Source organism: Hyposmocoma kahamanoa, unplaced genomic scaffold (genome assembly GCF_003589595.1).
Source record: "Hyposmocoma kahamanoa isolate Upper Pololo Valley unplaced genomic scaffold, ASM358959v1 100021, whole genome shotgun sequence".
In the NCBI taxonomy this organism is placed as follows: Eukaryota; Metazoa; Arthropoda; class Insecta; order Lepidoptera; family Cosmopterigidae; genus Hyposmocoma; species Hyposmocoma kahamanoa.
The window spans coordinates 2,734,930-2,754,378 of NW_020653200.1; the positions used below are offsets into that span (position 1 = coordinate 2,734,930).

The window sequence follows — 19,449 nt, forward strand, 5'->3', positions numbered from 1 at the left end:
GTCAACAAAAAAGTTCCTGTACTACACAATAATTGCAAAAAAAGTGATTGAATTTAATGTTTTTCAATTGAAATAAATATTTGATGGCAAGGCAGACAGACATTGCAAAACCGGCAACAGTCTTTGGATATCTATGAACTTTGATAATAAAACAAAACAAAATTGGATGTACAAATATAAAAGAGCGTGCAGATGGATGCAGTTGAAGCGAATTATGATGCAATGTGCTTACGCTATTTTCTCAGAAGGAGATCTCCAAGGCACATCATCTTCAAGCTCATCCTCACTTTCGTCTCCTTCACCTTCTTCGTCTTGATTGTCAGAGGCTATATTTAAACTGCTAGTTACCATATCAGGAACTGGTAATATAGACGGTCTTCTGCTGCCTAGGTTTGTAAAATGAAGCAATTTATTAGTCCCTTCGATCTACTTAGCAGATTACATTAAATTAATACACATTAAATTAATACACAGTACATTGAATTAATCTAGTATTTACTTAAAATTTGACCGCATATATACAGGATGTAATTGTTAAGCGTGCCCAGTTGATTATTCCATAAATATGAGCTCAAAAACCTTTAAACTGATATCGAAGGTGCCCAATGAGTAAAACGACGCCAACAACTTTTTGAAAATTAAACTAGAAATATTCAAAATTGTAACGTTAACGCTACCATGCATTTAATAATAGGGGTTAAAGTATGAAATTGTCTCGTTCTTTAAGTCGAAATTTCCATCACGAAATCGTTTAAACCAAAATCGCACGGTGCGTTCATTAGTAGACCCCTCTCCAAACGCAGCATTGATATTGCGGGCTGTTTCTGCCGCGTTAGTTCCGCGTCGGAACTCGTATTCAAAAATCACTCGAATTTTCGCAGTTTCCATCTTTCTTGTCTAAATTGAATAACAAAAACAATTGAAAGTCGATATTCAAATGTTTCATATTTAAAAAAAAATCACAGAAACCATTTGAAAAAAGTTTCATTCGAAAACCTCAAACCATGAAGATTCTATGAAAATTCAAAGAACCTATTGCAATAAAACGGCAATTTCATACTTTAACCCCTAATATGACACTTGTAGAGAGAAGCTTTAGTTGACCTATTTTAAGAGGTAACGATCAGTTTACAGATAACAAAACTGCCAAAAATAAAGTAATAAAACTAACTATGTTTAATTCATAGGTTCCCAAGCTTTTTGTCTCACCGCCCGCTTAGACATGATAAAAAATTTTAAACGCCCACCACCACCACAACAATTGAAAACACGTGTTTTTTTATAATAAATTAACACAAAAAAAATCACAAGGAAAAAAATTATGTAAATATATATATATATAGTTTAGTTTATATACATAATTAAGTTTTTTCAAAAGCGGCAGCATCAACGCCCACCAATGGCTTCCGAGGTTCTACCACCTTAGGACTGTTCAGCCCCACAAAGTGATGTTTTGTATAAGTAAGTACAAAATATTGTATTCAAAGCAGTTATTCGAAACTAAAGTCTACGAATGTTATTGATGTCGTTTTACTCATTAGGTAACGTACTTTCGATATCAATTTAAAAGTTTTTGATATCTCTTATCCTTATGGAATAATCGCCTGGCCACACTTAACGATTACACCCTGTACTATAGATGCATAATTATTTTCGTTATATTTTGAAGGAAGTGTTTATCTTGGGTAAATCAAGTAGGTCCTTTAATACAAATACAAAGTCATCAATAGTTTCGTTACCTCGGCGATAGTTAATGGCATCAGGACTCAAAAAGTTTGTGTTGTCTGGTTTTGGCAGAAGTAAGTGACTATCGGTGACACTGTCTGTACCCGGCGAGTCCTTCAAGCACGTGCGTGAATCTGACGTTGATGCAACCTCACCATATTTACCTGCATGGAAAATAGTTTACACACATGTTAGGATTAAGTTACTAAACCAAAATAATTTGTATTATTAACAGCTTCATTGGTATCCGACTTGCATGTTGGTATTGCGTAATTAGATGGCATTCTGCGACAGCTGTAAAAACAGTATATTTCGGTTTTGGTTACAGGAAGTGACCTCTTTGAGGCCACAGGAAGTGACCTCTTTGAGGCCACAGAAGGCAAATATGCTCTGTTACGCGGCCATTATAAATATTATTGAGACCCTTTCCGAGAAGAACATACCTGTCACCCACCTCGGGGTAATCGCCTGGTACGCAAACTTTTCAATGTGACGTTATTTAATTCTGTTTTGGTCAAAACTGACTTTCTTTAGGTGTACTTGGTGAGATCACATTGTTTTAGAAGAATCTAACAGTATTTTTGTGAAGTTTGTTAGAATATATTATTAAGAATTGCAGATCAATACTTAATTTTACAATACAAAGTTCAATAAGGCATAGCAGTTTGAGATAAACTGTTAACTAACATCTAATAACAAAAAAAATAGTTTGGCGTGTAAGGTTATCAGTTAAAGTCTCTATCACACTTTTTACTGTTAGAACTCAATTAGTTAAATAAATACCAAAAAAATGCCATACATTCTATTTAAAACATATTATTTAAAGGAAATGATTTCGTTGATGCTTTGCTGATACGTATGTAGACAGGTAGTAGTAATTTTTTGTTGACTACTATTAATTCAGTTTCAATAACATTTGGCTTTCCATTTCATTATATTATCATCTTTTAAAATGTAATTGTCTTCAGAAGATCACGTCTCTTTCGCCCCAAACTCGCAATCGGTATAAGCACACTCTGGGGCAAACCGGTTTTTTTGTACACTTTGGTTTATTTGCTTACTATTTTATTTGCAAATTTATGTGGAATTCATTTGAACGTATTAAAACCTTTTCGGACTGTTGGTTCCACCCTTAGTTCTACTAGTGTAAGTATTTTGAAGTACTCGTATCTCCATTGCATAAAACTACATAAGATACTACACAAATATTAACATGAGGATAGGAACCAATATCTACCGTTCGCTCCTGTTATAATCCGCCTCTAGATAAGGTCCGCTAGGAACTGACTCGTCAATTATATTTATTCTTTAGTATTAATTTCTTTGCCTTCGTATTTAGCCAATGAACGGGTTGGGAAAGCAGAATTACAGATTATGGAAGAGAAACAGAATTTGGATGAAAAAGATACGGTAGGTTGGGTTGGTGGGTAGCTATTATATATCGGCACACATATTAAAGCTTGATATTATTATTTTCGATAAATAAGGCCAGTACATTATAAACATCTTTGTTGCATAAATATAATAAACTTGTTATGGAGGTGGGGAGTGGAACACTAATTGTCAGGAGTTCGGATATGAAAGTATCGTGGTCAATTGAGAGGCAGAAGAAGAAGATATTGTTTAAAACCCCATAGGCCCCGCATGCGCATGCAGGGTCAGGGACAATTTTGAATTTGAACAGGTGCGCTGAAGTTGTCACGGGACCAAGTCGTAGTCTACAAATAGTGGAGGTAGTTTTTTGTCGAATTGCATCTTGCTGAACCATGGCTTGCGAGGGACAAACTCTTGAATCAAGCGGTAGTGCTTCTCTTTGGAGGTATCTGTCATCCAGGTTCTATTCCATGCCTCGAGTAGATATACCGTTATGTGTAACGAATACGTTATAAGATGACACTTGTCAATATAAACATTGAAGGATTATATAATTTTTAAATATAGTTGGACATTGAAACATCGAATTTTCAATGTTTTTAAGTACTTATTAAATGTACTTTCACGCATAGTGGAGTTGAGGTCTCTTCACGTTTGGATTCCACTTTCTGTTTAATATCAGGTAGAGTGCAGCCATATATTTTTGTATAATTGTAATAAGGGCATTGTTTTGCATATTCGTGTAAAGATTCAACAATTTTTCACAGGCGGGTCGACGGTCACCGATGTGTAACCGTAAGAATTTCATTGCATGCCGATTATTTTTAGGTATGAACATAAAATGAGCTTGGTTGTAAGTAGAATATGCCAATGTCGTGATATCAGCAACAAATCAAAACGTGACAAAACTAATTTGCATAACATTGAAATACAAATTCCTGAACTCCACAAACGATTAATCTAAGACACACTGAACCTAGAACACAAATAACGACACTTAATGATGAATCACACTTGGCACGTTGCTGTTTTCTCTGTTTTTGGCAAATGTAGTTTACAGTTGGTAAGACTGACAGGCAATTTTTTTTTTTTTTTTGTAAAATGTTGCTTCGTTCACGTGACTAGGCGATGTACAGTGAAGTTATTACGTGCAAAACAAAAAAAAATACAATGCACCAAGTATTCAGTTGTATGAAACGCTTTCCAACATTTCCCAGTCATTTTTTAGGTATTGTTTACTTTGTTTCATACATAACAGAGCATGCATAAAAATGATGATATTGTTTAATAATTTTGAATGTGAATCGGAGCCAAATTAAATTTTTGCGAATGGATCAAACCGACATAAAGCATACTCACCAAAGTTGTCTGCGATGATCAATTTAGTTGTCATTTAGTAAAATTGTGTTGAGATAACTACTCATCATCAATCATCATTCTTCCCATTTCCGACTAAATTGTGACATTATAATTGAACTTTTAAAATGTTACAACATCAACAGTTGAATGTGTACAGTTGCTCCCTGTCTCATTGATTGCACAATTTATGCATAAAAAAATGTTTCCTTAGTAATTTAAAATATAGTCACTTCGATAAAATGTTATTGAAATCCAAATTGGAGACGAGGAACAATTTAAGCAAGTATATTCAAGTGAACCGAATGCATGCCATTTTGTACACAATAAAAGAAATACATGTATTCGATTAACTTTGAGCATTTATTCAACTGTGACACTCACAGCTAGCAACAGTGAAATTAGCGGATGGAACAGTATTAGCTTGTTTGATGCGTGATGGCGATGCGTTTGGTGTGGTACTCGCGGGAGCTTGGAGAATCACTTGTGGAAGTTCGTACTGAGCGACGTTACTACCGTCTGGTTTCTTCTGCTGGCCTGATCCTTCCTCAGCATCTCCCGATTTCTTCTCCGTAGATAGAAGACTACACGCAGTTTGGTCTTTTGGTATTGTTGGTTTGGGTTCCGTTTGTTTTTCAGATACCACAAAAGCAGAATTCTCTTCTTTTGTAATGCTCATATAGTAACAAGTGTCACTACTTTTCATAATATGGCGCGGTCCCGGGTTTAGTAATATAGTTTCTTCATAAAATTCTGGAAGTTCTGCTGGACGCACACCAACTAAGGCCACACCGTACCTTACAGAAACGTAAATAATTTAATATAGATGCAAACTCATAATTAGCTTATTGTTAATTTAATACGTAACATTATTTTACTAACTTTCTATGGGAATGAAAACTTGCGTAAGTAAAACTTTTGCCTTCATATTCCCCAAAGAATCTGCTGTCGCCAAGAACAATGTGATAAATTTCATTTCCTGAACATTTCCCGTATAAGCGATGCCATTCTTCGGGAGATTGTTGCCCTTCTCTGTAAGAATATATAGGATAGTGACGTTTTGTGATTTTTATAATTGTTTTAAACATTTATTTGTACTTTTTATTAACAGTTTGTGTTGTGGCAGAAGAAAGCTTTTTGCGATTTTGATCAAACCAGTAGTTCAAAGAAAATCTTTGTTAAAATTTGACTACGTAATATTTTTTTAATGCACTGTACTGACTGTCCTCTGCTGGTGTGCAGTAAAAGCGTGACGAGAGTAGAAGCGCCCGGGCAAGTGCAGTTATTGGCTAACAGCGCGTATTTGAATTCATCTTCACAAACGACGAACTCTGCGAACTTAACGTGCAATTTATTCTCCGGTCGAAATATTTGAACATATTGTGGTACATCAGGTGCAAAGTCTTTCACGGCCCAAGACCTGAAAAGGAAACCAATATATAATGCAGAGAACAAGCAATTGCTGAACGCCATTAGTTTAAAACCCGACCCGATTTGTGATACGTATCAAGTAATTTTTACAACCCTCAAGGCATAAACTACTTTATATTATGTAGAGAGTGCTTTCCTCAAAGAATTCGAGAAAACAAAAGTACAAAATCATATTTTGTTTTAGAATCTACATGCTAAAAGAATATGTGATTATGCAATAATCAAAGAAATAAAACTAAAGAGGTCGTGTAACAAATATCGTTCAGTACGCTCGCTGCTCCAGTGTATAAACACGATAACAACATTACTGTCGCATCGCTATTTCTATTATTGAAAACACACAATAACAAGAAAATGTGAGAGAAGCTAAATGTCTGTGAGTATAGTCTATTGGGCAGGCCGTATAGGATAATTTTTTATTGTCTAGAAATCCCAAAACAATGAACTTACAACACGACGTTGCTAACAAACTGATAATTCTACAAAGTCTCGAATATTCCCAAGTTTATACTTCCTATATAAATCGACGTACAGTTTGTAAGGGATGTCGAAAGAATTTTTCGAGTTTTCGAATTAAAACAAAAAACATTATTATTTTATCTGAATAATAGAGGAATAAAAATAAACTAGCTATTGTTGACAGTCGTCTTCATACAGTCACAAATTCATTTGGGGCAATGTATAAGATTCTATAATAAGATTCCGGTTGATATTCAAAATTACTATTTCATCATCATCATCATATCAGCCGGAAGACGTTCACTGTTGAACGTAGGCCTCCCCCAAAGATTTCCAGACCAGCCGATTGGACGCGACGTGCATCCACCGGTTACCCGTCGTCCTTACGAGGTCATCCATCCATCTAGTAGGGGCCGTCCCACTGAACGCCTTCCGGTTCGTGGTCTCCATTCGAGAACCTTTCTGCCCCAACGCCCTAATCTTTCGAGCTATGTCGGTGACTTTCGTTCTTCTACGGATCTCCTCATTTCTGATTCGACCACGTAGAGAAATATCGCTCCAAAATTGCCGTTTACGAGGTTTAAAACTATAGTGAAACAAAACAGGTTATTTATTGTACAGTTTCTGCGTACTTGGATGACAAGAACCCGTGGTAGCCGTTTACCTCTTACAGGTAGTCTCAATATAAGATGTTTTTTAAATAAATTTTGTAAATGTTAAATGTATTCAAATGTATATTTGCAAAGAGCATCCCCTACAGTTTCTTGCTCATTCTTCTCAGGGGACTCTTCCTTACGACCGAGCAGTAAAGTTTAATTAATATGACGATTTCAAGTGTAATTTGCTTATCAATGAAAATAAAGAAGATTTGAATTTTGAATTTCACAGGAAGCCGTGTTGAGAAGTTTTGGGTTATTTAACCTGGTTAATTAATATACCTACTTACTTTTGTTTTAATTAATTAAAATGTCGTAGGTACTTTACCCCAGCATATGTTGTTATTTATATGTATTATATAGCATGAAAATTTGTTTTAAAAGTTATTTCTTTGATTTAAGTTGTCGCTAAATGTGTACGAGATGACTTTTTGTCACTTTCTTAATTTTTTCTAGGCAGTCTGTAGGTCTCATATGCTACATTTTTGAAAAAAAAAATTGTAGTTCACATTTGCACAATAAAATATTGTTACTCGAAACAAGTTTAAAACTATTCGGGCGCATGCGCCTTACGCAGTCGTCAATTCATTCGAAAGATCGCCCCGGGGCTAGGGCGATACACGGGGATCGATATCTCGAGTCGGGGATGCAAACGTTTCCTCCGTCAGTCGCTTGCGCAAAGCATATTTTCATTTTTGCTGGTGGTAAAAGTGACGCGATGGTGGTAAAAGTGAATTACATTTTAAATGGTAAAGGTTTAATGAAAGCCCAGAAGGCAAGGCAAGGATATTAGACCATGGCCAGTAAGATATTAAATACGTAGGCCGCGACTGCGAGTGAAAATCGATGAAGATATCTTTGAAATTTTTGAACATTAAAACAAGTACTTACATGAAATACAACACGACAGTTACGTTAATACGTAATATTACTAATTAGTATTAAATTAATAACGTATTAAATTCTAAGAGAACAACACTAGCATTCGACTGCCCGTGAAAATATGAAGTAAAAAATAGACGTACACTTTTTTCTTGGATATATTCTTGACGTCACATCTCAATGTTTTACTACTGATTGATACTAAAAGGAAATACACGACGTTTATTTTATCATCAAAGATCATAATATTAAAATTTGGATGGTAAAAAAAGTATATTACAAGACAAGATCAAATATCCTTAAGATGAATACAATGTGTTAGAGATTTTGCCTACCTCAAGATAGTGTGTTCGTCAGCAGCTGTCTTGTCTGCGTAATTTCTGGCGGCTAATACGAAGCAGGCTTCAGCTTCGTTCATTCGGGCTCTTATTAGATCTGTGTCTTTCAGACATGATCCTTGTATGTAAATCACTCTTTGTGCCCAGATTGGTACCTAAAATAATATCATATAAGTTTGACATTATGTTTAAGACAGATGTTCTGAAGTGCACAGAGTTTAACCGTGGGTTAACCCAATTTAAACTCGGCATTAACATTGTTTGCCCATCTCTGGTCGTGGCCTGTAAAAAGCCTGAATTGTTGGTTTGTTTCTAAATCACAAATATAGGGAATTTAGATCTGAATAAATAGTTTCATTTCCAATGTGTAGCTGTAGTGGACTGCTCAAAACTCGAGGCATTTAAATATAACCTTGTCTAGAGCGCATGACAGAAACACTTACTTGAAGTATCATTCTCATTGTTGTGTCCAGTTCCATGGGCGATAAAAGAACTACGTAATAATCCTGCAGTAAGGGGTGTGCGTAGAATTCATTCAGGAAATCCATAATGGTGTCAGCATGCAAAGTCGTGGAGCAGACGACGACGTGTTTCTCGGATTGTGCACGGTGAGATGAATATGATCCACCCAATTTCTGCCGTTCCATCCATGTGAATGCTAGTTGTTCAAACTGTAAAAGAATAAACCGATTATGTTGTCTATTTTCTCTCTCTCTAGTGAGATCGAGTAAACTAATCTTTTCATAAGATTGTGATTACTTTCTTCGTTTGGCGTACAATATGCAACAGACATATTCTACATGGTAAATATTACAGTTGTGTTAAATTCTGGCAACATTAAATTGTAACAAAGCCCTCAAGGTTTCTTTGAATCAATTTGTGCAAAAAGTCCCTCTGTGCCACCGAACACATTTTCTGTTTACACTCCCTCCATGATGTTTATGAAACTATCACGAAACGAACACCGACAGAATTGAGAGAATTAGTCACAAAAGCCATTCAGAAGCACCTAAAGATTTTTTTTCTTTGAAAAGTCAGTTGGGCTGATTTTGCTTAACAATAAAACTGAAACTAAATAAGATATAAAAAAATCCCGCTTATAGGTGTTGTAGACTGATTCTAGATCCAATTCCAAATCCAATTTTGTTAATAAATCAATTTGGATCAAACACTCAGAAAAAATTCCTTCGATCCGGTCGCATTCGAACCGACGTCTTCTAGCATACCGAGCCAGACGCTATACCAACTAAGCCACGGAACGAGCCAGCGGACTTCACGAATTTTTTTTATGTGCTTGTTGTCGTGTCTTTATGACTTTATGACCTTTTTCTTTTTTTTGTAATACCATGTGGCGGGACGAACAAGTCGTGCGCCTGGTGGTAAGCGACATGCCTGTCCAGTTGCAGTTGTTAACAGTTGCAGTCCCCATCAGAGCTTTAAATCGCAAAGATCTTATGGACGCTGCTACTGCGCCAGTCACTCTGTAAGACATAAGTTGACAAGTCCTACGTGCCTGTAATTTCACTAGCCTTCTAAACCGGAACGCAGTAAGGAGGGAAGAACAGTTTATGCGTTTATTAAATCTTTATCTCAATTTTGTTTGTTTAAAGGTCAAAACGCTAGAAACCGTAATGAATATTGTTTGCGATAAAGTACTTAGCGAAATAAGGTAGACTGCAAATTATAGGTTAGGCAGATTTCATTTTACAACGCTATGGTGCTGTTCGTTCTTGTACCTTTGTAAAGGGCACGACCGAAATTTGTGGAGAGTAAACAGCCAGTAACTTTGCCAATAGGTCGTGAACTAGTAAGTTCGTTAATCTTAATAGTTTTTGTTGTAAATTTGTTCTTCAAGTGTAATTACAAATTTTGGCCGTATATCACCTGGTGATATAACTTTGGCAAGAAAATGTTCTTTTCGAGAAAACAGACTTTCTTACTCTTATCGTTTTCAATTGTTACTGAAATACTTGAGTTCGTTAATTCCTTAAAGATGCAACAACTCAAAGAAGGTCACTTAACGTATGATAAATATTGTTACACATGACAGATATTGTTGAGAAAAATAAAAATAGCTGACAAGAATTATCTAAGATTCGTTTAATGACATCTTATCGGGTATCTCACTTGGGATAAGCGAGTTTTGAACGAATTTCAAGAAAGGTGAACTAAAATATTATGTCTCATTCTACCCATGAAAATGGAAAATCACGTCGAAGAATTATAGAAGGCAAAGCGACTATTCTAGATTACTCGTCTATTTAAATGGTAATGTGAACATTTTTCGCGGGAGCATGGTTTTCCTTTTCGAGGCAGCCGTCGCGTAGGTGTCAGATCACACACGTGTCGACAGTGGTGAAAATGATTGCATAAATCAAGCAAGAATTTTTTGTGGATTCTCCATTTCTCTAAACCACATTGCGATGTATGTTCATTTGGTTCTGGCACAAGGAAAATTTATTTACCTTGGATACTATTATGGCTATGAATGACTAGGTCAAAGCATTTACCGCTTTAGGGTACCCCCCTAAAAAGGTAAAGTGCTTTTATGGTAGGTTTTTTAAATCTATTTGTAAATTAATTTTGATTTGGTTTGCACATTACAATAAGTATTAAAAACTTGAAATCATATCATATGTTTTTCGTGTACAATTGCGTTGTATACAAATTAACTAAAGGTCTGTGTAAACATTTTTAAACCTGACTTCATTATGAATTCCAAATTGTTATTATAAGAGTAATGGATAGAAATTTAATTAAAGAATAATTTTACGCACCTGTGTAGGCAATACAACCAGCGCTACTCCAATCATTATAACCATATATAGCTGTGAAGGCCATATATCTGGTACAAAGTCACCATAGCCCACGGTAGAAAATGTTACAACCACAAAGTAAGTGGCCTGAAAGAGGTTAAGATGTCTGTGTCCGGCTCGTTGAAAATGCTGGATACCGCAAACACTGCAACATTAATGACGTTATATAGACAGAAATGAGCTACTCTATTGAGTCACTTATCAGTTCTTTTAATAGAAAATTGCGACCTACTACAGACTGCGATGACAGCTGAAGACTGTATTAGCTGAAGCGTGTTTTTGTTATATTAAATTAAAGAACTTGTAAAAGCACCTACTTTTGTTATCTGTAGAGGTATTCGTCAGGTAATATGATTTAGTGCGAATGTATTCCTGCCTCAAATTGACAAAGAGCCATAAAAATAGGGAATGGTGAAACCTTAAAAGGTTGTACAAATTGGATAAAGCGGTAGGATTTTGTTGAGATGTGTTCGCTGTTTACATTACGTTTTCATATTAATGCGATAAATTTCCTGAGTGAATATTGATTGCAGAAAAATATCAGAAAGTACCAAGTCGTCCATTAGATGTATTAAATAAATTATTCACCAACTGTCCACAAATGTTCAGTGAAATTGTGGAAGTAGTAGGTTATCGAGTTATCCAAGAAATATCCAACGACACAATTACAAAACATAGGTAAAATACTGATATTATTTAACAATTTCGTTGGTATAACAATCCAACTTGTTTTAATTGATAAGGTAAAATTTAGATTCTAGATAATTATAATTACCTCGTGAAGACGAGGCACAGTAATGTAACGCACAGGATCATCAGTTGTTGTGATAATGCTGATTGGGACTTTTGCATAGCTCGGTGTAAATCGTTCTGCAATAAAACGCAATCGTTATGCAACATGTTAAAACAGGGTGTAACAGAATGGTGCAGTCATATTAAACGACCGAAACGTGTCCTTGATTTAGACCGTCTGGTGATATTTCAAATAAAAATTAGTTAGGAAAATCTTGATACAAATTTACTAAAATTTTACATCTGCGTCACATCTCTATTGCGAGCCCTTACACTTACGTTAATTGCGAGTAGTTCATTCTTAACAAAGTCATTCAAAGACAGTGTTGGCGCTGTCATGTGTGTGTCCTTGGTTCTGACTAGACATGGGCGTCGTCGCCGATGAATTGACCAGCGTAAAATCCGCTTGGCGATAAATTTCTTTGTTAACCGACTTCAAAAAAGGAGGAGGTTCTCTCAATTCGATTGTATTTTTTTTTGTGAACCGATTTTGGTGATTCTTTTTTTGTAGGAAAGAGACTCAGTATTGGTCCCATTTTATTTGAAAAAAATATTCCACCTTTAAGGGTGGCAAACTAGGGGATGAATCCAGTTTCGCGCACTTTCCGGTAGCTAATTTCAACAAAACTTAGCAAATAGACGTATTCCACAAACTTTTGAAGTCGGTTTTTTTTAGTAAATACTCTGTACTGAGATATATTAATTATTTATTTACTATATGTCAAAATTAAAATAAATTCAACGAAATAAAGTTCTCGTCTTCTTTCAAAGTACCAAGTGACGTATATCCTATTCATACTAGATTGGAATATAGACACAGAATGACCATTATTCTGCTAGGTGGCGTATGAATGCTGGTGCTGTTGAGCCGTATGTGGCAGCCGCCAAACTCCGATGTTAACTTTCAAGTTAGTGTAAAAATCATTGAAAATTAATGCAAAAGTATAAAAGTATATTATAATGTTTTAGTATTTTTAGCACCTCAAAAATATACGCCACGCAGATTTCCTTCCGCTACCGCCGGTCGAAAACCATCGTCGATTTTATGATCGGCGCACATCTCTAGTCATGACCTACCCTCGACAAATAAAATGCTGCTTATGTATGCAGTTGCATTTAGTAATTACGCAGTGAAATACAATTTATTGTCACTTAGGTTAAGTGTACATATAGATGTATACATCTAGTTTAGAGTAGTAAGTACATAGTAGAACAGGTATGTAAATATTCCACTACGCACATGTTATTCGTGGTCCAATGTAGTGTTTATGGACACGTATTTTTTTCACGACAATTGTGCAATAGTAGTAATAAGTAGGTACTCGCCGTTCCATCGCTATAATTCACTTCTCATGGTGTATCTGATAGTATTCGGGCATTTACGACGACTTTGTAGTACTAGGTACCTATCTACTCACTACACGCATATATCACACACACTGTCGCCCCGTAAGCATTTATGCTTCTGTCCCTGCCGGCACAAGGTATGCTCTCCTTTACCACCAGTTGCGGAGAAACCTAACAAAAGGCCATTTCGATGCACCGTCTCATTTCTTTTCTGTTCAATGTTTTTGACGTTTAGATCAGTTGATCCATGAAGGCCTGCCATTAAGTTTGGAATAATCCGTTATGTTTTTGTCCTAGCAATTTCCTCCTGAATCATTCCAGCGGACACCGATTTTATTGGACGCCATCAACTAACAGCTCCCAATAAATTTTCCGAGTGTGGTGCAAATTACCATCGGATCACGGCTGCGCCAACACGTAGTATCATTTCATAGTTCTGTGTTACTTAAAAATAGAAAATTATCACAAAACCGATCGATAAGACACTTATGGAAACGCTGCAGTAGCGCCGCTGTGTCTCTGCAGATGCACAACTACTAATTTCCAAACAATATTTAGATGCACAGTTGCAGCGCCACTGTCGTAACACGCGCGCGCCACTTTTGCTGTCACAATTAGTCAAAAGCCAGGGCTGTTACGAATATCAGCATCCGCTTCCGTGGATAATCTGCATAAATTAAAATATCCGAATCCGCCGCAGCATCCGTATTCCTCGATATGTTCGAGTCGTTACAAAGGCACGCTAGAATAATTTACAAAACCTTCCAGAAATTAAGTGTAAGCCGAAAAAGCAGTTTAGCTGTTGTTTTTATAATATAGCTTTGTTGTAATTCCAAAACGCTTGTTTTCAGACAGATTGATTTTATTATTATGATATTATTTTTTTATAATATCATAAACAAGTCGTGCGCCTAGTGGCAAGCGACACGCCTATGCAGTGCGAGTGCCACTCAGACATTTAAATTGCAAAGATCTTAGGGGTACTGTCACTGTGCCCGTCACTCTGAGACATAAGTTGATAAGTCTCATGTGCCTGTAGTTGTTGTCGGCTTGTTCGTGCCGTCACTCGATGTGAAAAAAAATTTCGCCAGCACCTTTACCCTTCCAAACCGGAACGCAATAACTCACATTACAGCTTGGCTGCAGCTGCAGTGCTTCTACAAAAAGTGTGTAACTCCAAGGCGCCCTTAGGCCTCACAAACAATGCAAACGACGCCCAAACGATGACTCGTGAAAAAAATTAAATATGATAATGACCTGGCGGCAAATCATATCCTATTTCACTTTCGACTTCTTCGAAATTCCGTTTTCATGGTATACAATTAAATTATTGAGCTTATTTTTCTGCTATTAAATAAGCAGGATCATTAGGATTTGGTCAATTGAAACGGAGACTACAGGGTTGTTAGCGATGTCTACATACAAAATAAAGTAATCGATAAGAGTAAAGTCAGCCGTGACCACGGGACATGGAAAGGGCCTGTAAACGTTGATTTGTTTAAAAATACAAAATACGCGATTCAGATCCGAGAAATATTTTCATTTCCTGAGAATAAATAAATTCCACTTTTTAAATAGCTAATAAACTCTGAAACGCTGTGTAATTAAATCTATTATATCAGTCAATCGCGTGATGTTGGCAAAAATGCCATTCGTATAGTGTACACAGCTAGCATTCATGTTTTTAAGTTTGATGCACAAAAGGTTATGTTAGATTGTGAAAAAAAATTACAGGAAAATTGTAACAAATATAAGAAATTACAATTAATCAAATATTTACAATAAGTATTATAAAAAAACCATAAACAGATATACTATACAACAGACGTGTTGAACTTTGCACCTATTAGTGTATACCTACATTTACTCCGTTTTTTGTTTGTGAAAACAATTTTAGTTTTCTATTACTATATTAAAACACGATGTCACGATTTCGCCAATGTTTCGAGAAAGGTCAAAACTCTTCGGCGTTACACGCTAAATTAGCGATAAATTGAATTGAAATATCTTTATTGGTAACAGATGCATGTTCTCTGACTAAAATTAATAATGTGTGTGGTTTTGGTGACATCACTGTTCGAAATTTTACGACCTGGAATTACAGTAGATTTAAGTATGTATTTTATATCATCAAGTGAGTGTGACCTTAATATGACTATGCCTTTCTTGTTACACTCTGTATAATATTATATATATCGCATTTGTAAAAAATATTGAAGTATAAAATGAGTATGAAGGAAGGATTTGGAAATATAAAACTTACAAACATATTTTCGAGTGATCGTTTCGCGAGCCAACAATTCAGGAACACTGGTATAAACAGATTGCGCATAGGTGGGAATAAAAGCTGAAAAAGTACAAATCGATTAATTAGAGAATGTAAAAGTAAAATATAAATAAAAAGACATTTATTTCTCCACAAAACACAAGAAATACAATACTTAAAAAGTAATAGAAAAACAAAAAGGAGTTTTTGTCCACACCGCTCAATTGTTGTATATGACAATTATGATAATATTTCGTCGCCTACTGTCTCAAATTCGTATCTTAAAGTTACTAAAATGCAAAAAATGGACGGTACAAATAAAAAAAAAATTCACATCACATTTCCTTCGTATTCACTCACTGGCCTTTACCTATTCTTAAAGTAATACATCCATATAACGTCCATGATAAGAAATTTAAAATAAATAGAATGTTTTGCCATCTCTTGAATAATCAGTCCTTATAAGATACGAGTTTGAGAAAGTAAGGCATCGATTTCTTATTCTGCTAAAATCTAGTTGCAACGGCAGTCCAATCCAATAGAATGCCAGTGGAATGGCAGTGATTTCATTCATTCATACATTCATTCAACCACTCACGATCGACGTCGCCTTACTAAAACTACATACGGAAATTACTATTCATGTTTTATTTATTTTATCTCGTTTAATCAGCAACTTAGTCTTCAAATTAAATGTACCTTTCATAAAATAAAACTCGATAATCGATATAAACACTTAAATTGTACGTAAAAACGATTCGAAAGAAACGTCAAATAATAATTAGTAACTACGCCATCGACGTGGCACAGACTCGCCTTTGAAGAGCAGAATGCAGCTAGCCTCTGACAAGCAGACTTTTAGCAGAATTCCAAACGTATAAAATCTTGCTATTGATACAGTTTCGACACACAACAGAGATGATTTCAAATTAGCTGACTAGGGACCCAGTTGTAATCCATTTGTATGTCTATGTTTCTATCAATGTTATATTTGTATTTATAGAATACTTACAGTTAATGCAAACGGTATTGTGTTCACCATTTCTAGTATGAAGTGGAATGATAACACCTGCTGCCATATGTTTCCCTGTAGAAAGAATGAGAAATTATGTCAATTACGAAATAGCCATCAGAGATATCAAAGTTTTGAAAAGAGGAAAGGAATTATGAACTAACAATTAACACTATGAAAATGATTAACAACTTTGTGACTATTATCTGTATATACAAAGATCGAACAAACACAGACCAGACTAGTTTCGAACCAGCGACTGTTGACTCAACGTAGCTGGTTACCGCTCTGCCAACTGAGCTACGGATTAAGCCAGTAAATCTTTCGAATTTCTCTACGTGCTTGTTGCGGATCTTTGTATTGGGTTTAACACGTTCATTGCCGTGGTGGGTCAAAATTACCGGCACGTCACGTCAGACGTACCTAACTTTGCGATGCTCGTTCACGCTACGTATTTAGCCATATAACATATCCGGTGCGGCCCTAACGAATTTCAGTTGCTACTTGGTTTTAGAATTTTTGGTGGCATAGTTACTTTTCTAGACTCTAAGTTTAAAAAAAAATGTTTGGAATAAAAAAAAATGACTTTAATTCCAAATTCAATTTACAAGTTAAGCAAAAAAAAATTGTTAATGTGAAATGTCGATCTAAAATCAAAAATTATGTGAGTTTCAGGTAAACATTGACCGAAAGTTACGTGTTTTACTTTTTACGTGTGCTCTGCCGGGCATTGTGAGTAATAATTATTCCATTTAGGTCACGCTGCGCCGGGTAGAATTGTACGGCACTAAAAAGTCCTAAAATAGAGCAAATAATAAAATCTCGCGAACTGACTTATATTCATATACAAATAAGAGCAAAAACAGTTATATAAGCCAATGTTATCTTTTGAACATTTTTGAAAATACTAGCCGACGACGAACGTGTTAAACGGTCTTTTTTACTGTAGCACCAGTTGTGACAACATTCAGTTAGTGGAATATTTTTACAAAAGGTACATAAATATCATGGTAGTAAAAGCATAATGTTCAATAAAAATAAAAATATAGCGTACAAGTTTGTGGTTCACCCAAAACTTGAGTATTGTGCTTACCTTGTATCCCAGGTAAGCAAGTAATATAGCTTCGGTAAAAGAAATCATTGCAAGTATGACTTGCACTATCCACAAATAAAGTGGCCTGTTGACCCATATTATTCCGTCCCAGTTGATAATCGGATGCTCCTGGAATTCCTCTTCTGTTAAGTTGGCCGAATATTCAAATTCAGTCTTATTGCCAGGCATGCATCCATAACTGAAACAAACAATTGCCTCTGTGTCCTTAACCCAGAATAACCTTGACAAAATAGCCTTTTAAAACAATAGCAATTTTATGGCGACATACAATTTTTACTCTATTTTATTGACCATACAGTAGTGAATTGGGTAACCGATGTGTACATTCGAAATTGCTTTGACTGTCCAGGTACTTGTTATTATTACGTGTAAACATCGTTCCTGTTTTTAATATACTGTTAAAAAAATGAAAGAGTCAAAAACTCAAATAAACGATGTTCTTAGTAATCGAGTTCGCTTACTTCTGAGATTCTAATGGCTAAATGTTCTTTAATATTTTAGAATATTGACTGATATCGGTATTAATAATTCCATCTTAAGTGTTTGAGCATTTATTAAGAGCTAAGGCAATCACTTAGTGTTAATTAATTAATCTCAGCCTATATAAGTTAACTTATACTATATAAGTTAACTACCTCCGTGGCCGAATAGTTACCATGTTTATCTATATATATATGGCCGATTATCGGGCCGGAAGAAATATTTGTATGGTTTACACTTATTTCTCTCCTGAGTTTGGCTTTAATTTTGGTTGTCTATGTGTGTGTCCATCGCACCCGCGACACAGAGTTTCCCTAGTGCGGAGTTATGTTGAGTGTGTACGTTATTATTATATTATATACTCCCGGACACGTAATTCTAGCCACCTCGCATTTTTGTCGTAAAGGGCTAGAATACAAAAATAGTGTATTCATCGAAGAGAACACAGAAAGTTTTCCCCAGTTTGCAAAATCCAAATTCCCAACAACCACTTATGGAAGAGACGTTTAGTATACTAGTTTCAAAATTGTTTGTTAATTTAAGCTTAGGGCACTTAGCACTGAAAATGCGAGGTGGTTCGAATTGTGTGTCCGGAAGTATATTATAATTTGTGGTTGTCTACCTATGTGTCTCCATGGTACCCGCGATACGTTGCCCTAGCGGGGGGCTATGAGTGTATGCGTGATTGTTATTATATTATTCAAGCTCATTCAAGCCATATTGTCAATCCTTCTACACGGGTGGTCTGTGGGTTAACTATACGCAGAAAGCACTCCGCGCCCTGCACGCTCAATATAATAACGGTTTCAGGATGCTGTTGGGACTACCGCGACACCGTAGCGTTATTAATAATACTTAATAACAAATGATTTATTTATTATTAAGTATTATACACGAGACATATACACATTTCATCTAGTCATTAAAATACGAGCTACTTTCGACTGGCATACTTTTTTCTGGCATGTATTTGTATGTTGTACTTTAATTACCTAGCTTATTGTGCCCAAAATTGGGCAACAGCAGATTGGCAGTCCTTTTCACAACATTAGCTATGCGTGTCTTCGACAGCAGAGTAGTGTTCCGGATTCTATCTATCCTCTTTACACCTAATTTGCTACGCTCCGCTAAACTTGGGCAAACTTTGATTTTGATATTCAGTTCGGGGCCATGTCTACGCTCGCACCTATCTATTTTGTATTTGTGAATGTTTTTTAAATTTAATCATGCTTTCAAAAGTGAAAAAAAAAATCCTCTATTGTATTGTGTCTATGCTACCAAGTATGCTTATTTTTGATTGAAAGACTAGGCTTCAAAATCGTGCTACAATTAAATCATAATCTTTATAACTCGCTAAATTGTTTTTAAAAAATCCAACCGGTAGTGAAAGAATCGAGATTT

General features: G+C 35.6%; 1 protein-coding gene across 4 annotated transcripts in view; it reads right to left on the reverse strand.

The window, feature by feature from the left end:
* The window catches only part of LOC113225640 (potassium channel subfamily T member 2), a 169,827-nt gene that overhangs the window by 12,641 nt on the left and 137,737 nt on the right, over positions 1–19,449 (reverse strand). For all 4 annotated transcript variants that reach the window (XM_026458017.1, XM_026458023.1, XM_026458011.1 and 1 more), the window contains exons 4-15: positions 17,548–17,746; positions 16,455–16,529; positions 15,440–15,523; positions 11,813–11,907; positions 10,999–11,182; positions 8,665–8,892; positions 8,219–8,376; positions 5,678–5,875; positions 5,338–5,487; positions 4,840–5,252; positions 1,740–1,889; positions 233–386 (exon numbers count right to left, since the gene is read on the reverse strand). In XM_026458017.1, the coding sequence (XP_026313802.1) occupies positions 233–386; positions 1,740–1,889; positions 4,840–5,252; positions 5,338–5,487; positions 5,678–5,875; positions 8,219–8,376; positions 8,665–8,892; positions 10,999–11,182; positions 11,813–11,907; positions 15,440–15,523; positions 16,455–16,529; positions 17,548–17,746 (2,088 nt within the window). The remainder of the gene's footprint in view (positions 1–232; positions 387–1,739; positions 1,890–4,839; positions 5,253–5,337; positions 5,488–5,677; positions 5,876–8,218; positions 8,377–8,664; positions 8,893–10,998; positions 11,183–11,812; positions 11,908–15,439; positions 15,524–16,454; positions 16,530–17,547; positions 17,747–19,449) is intronic.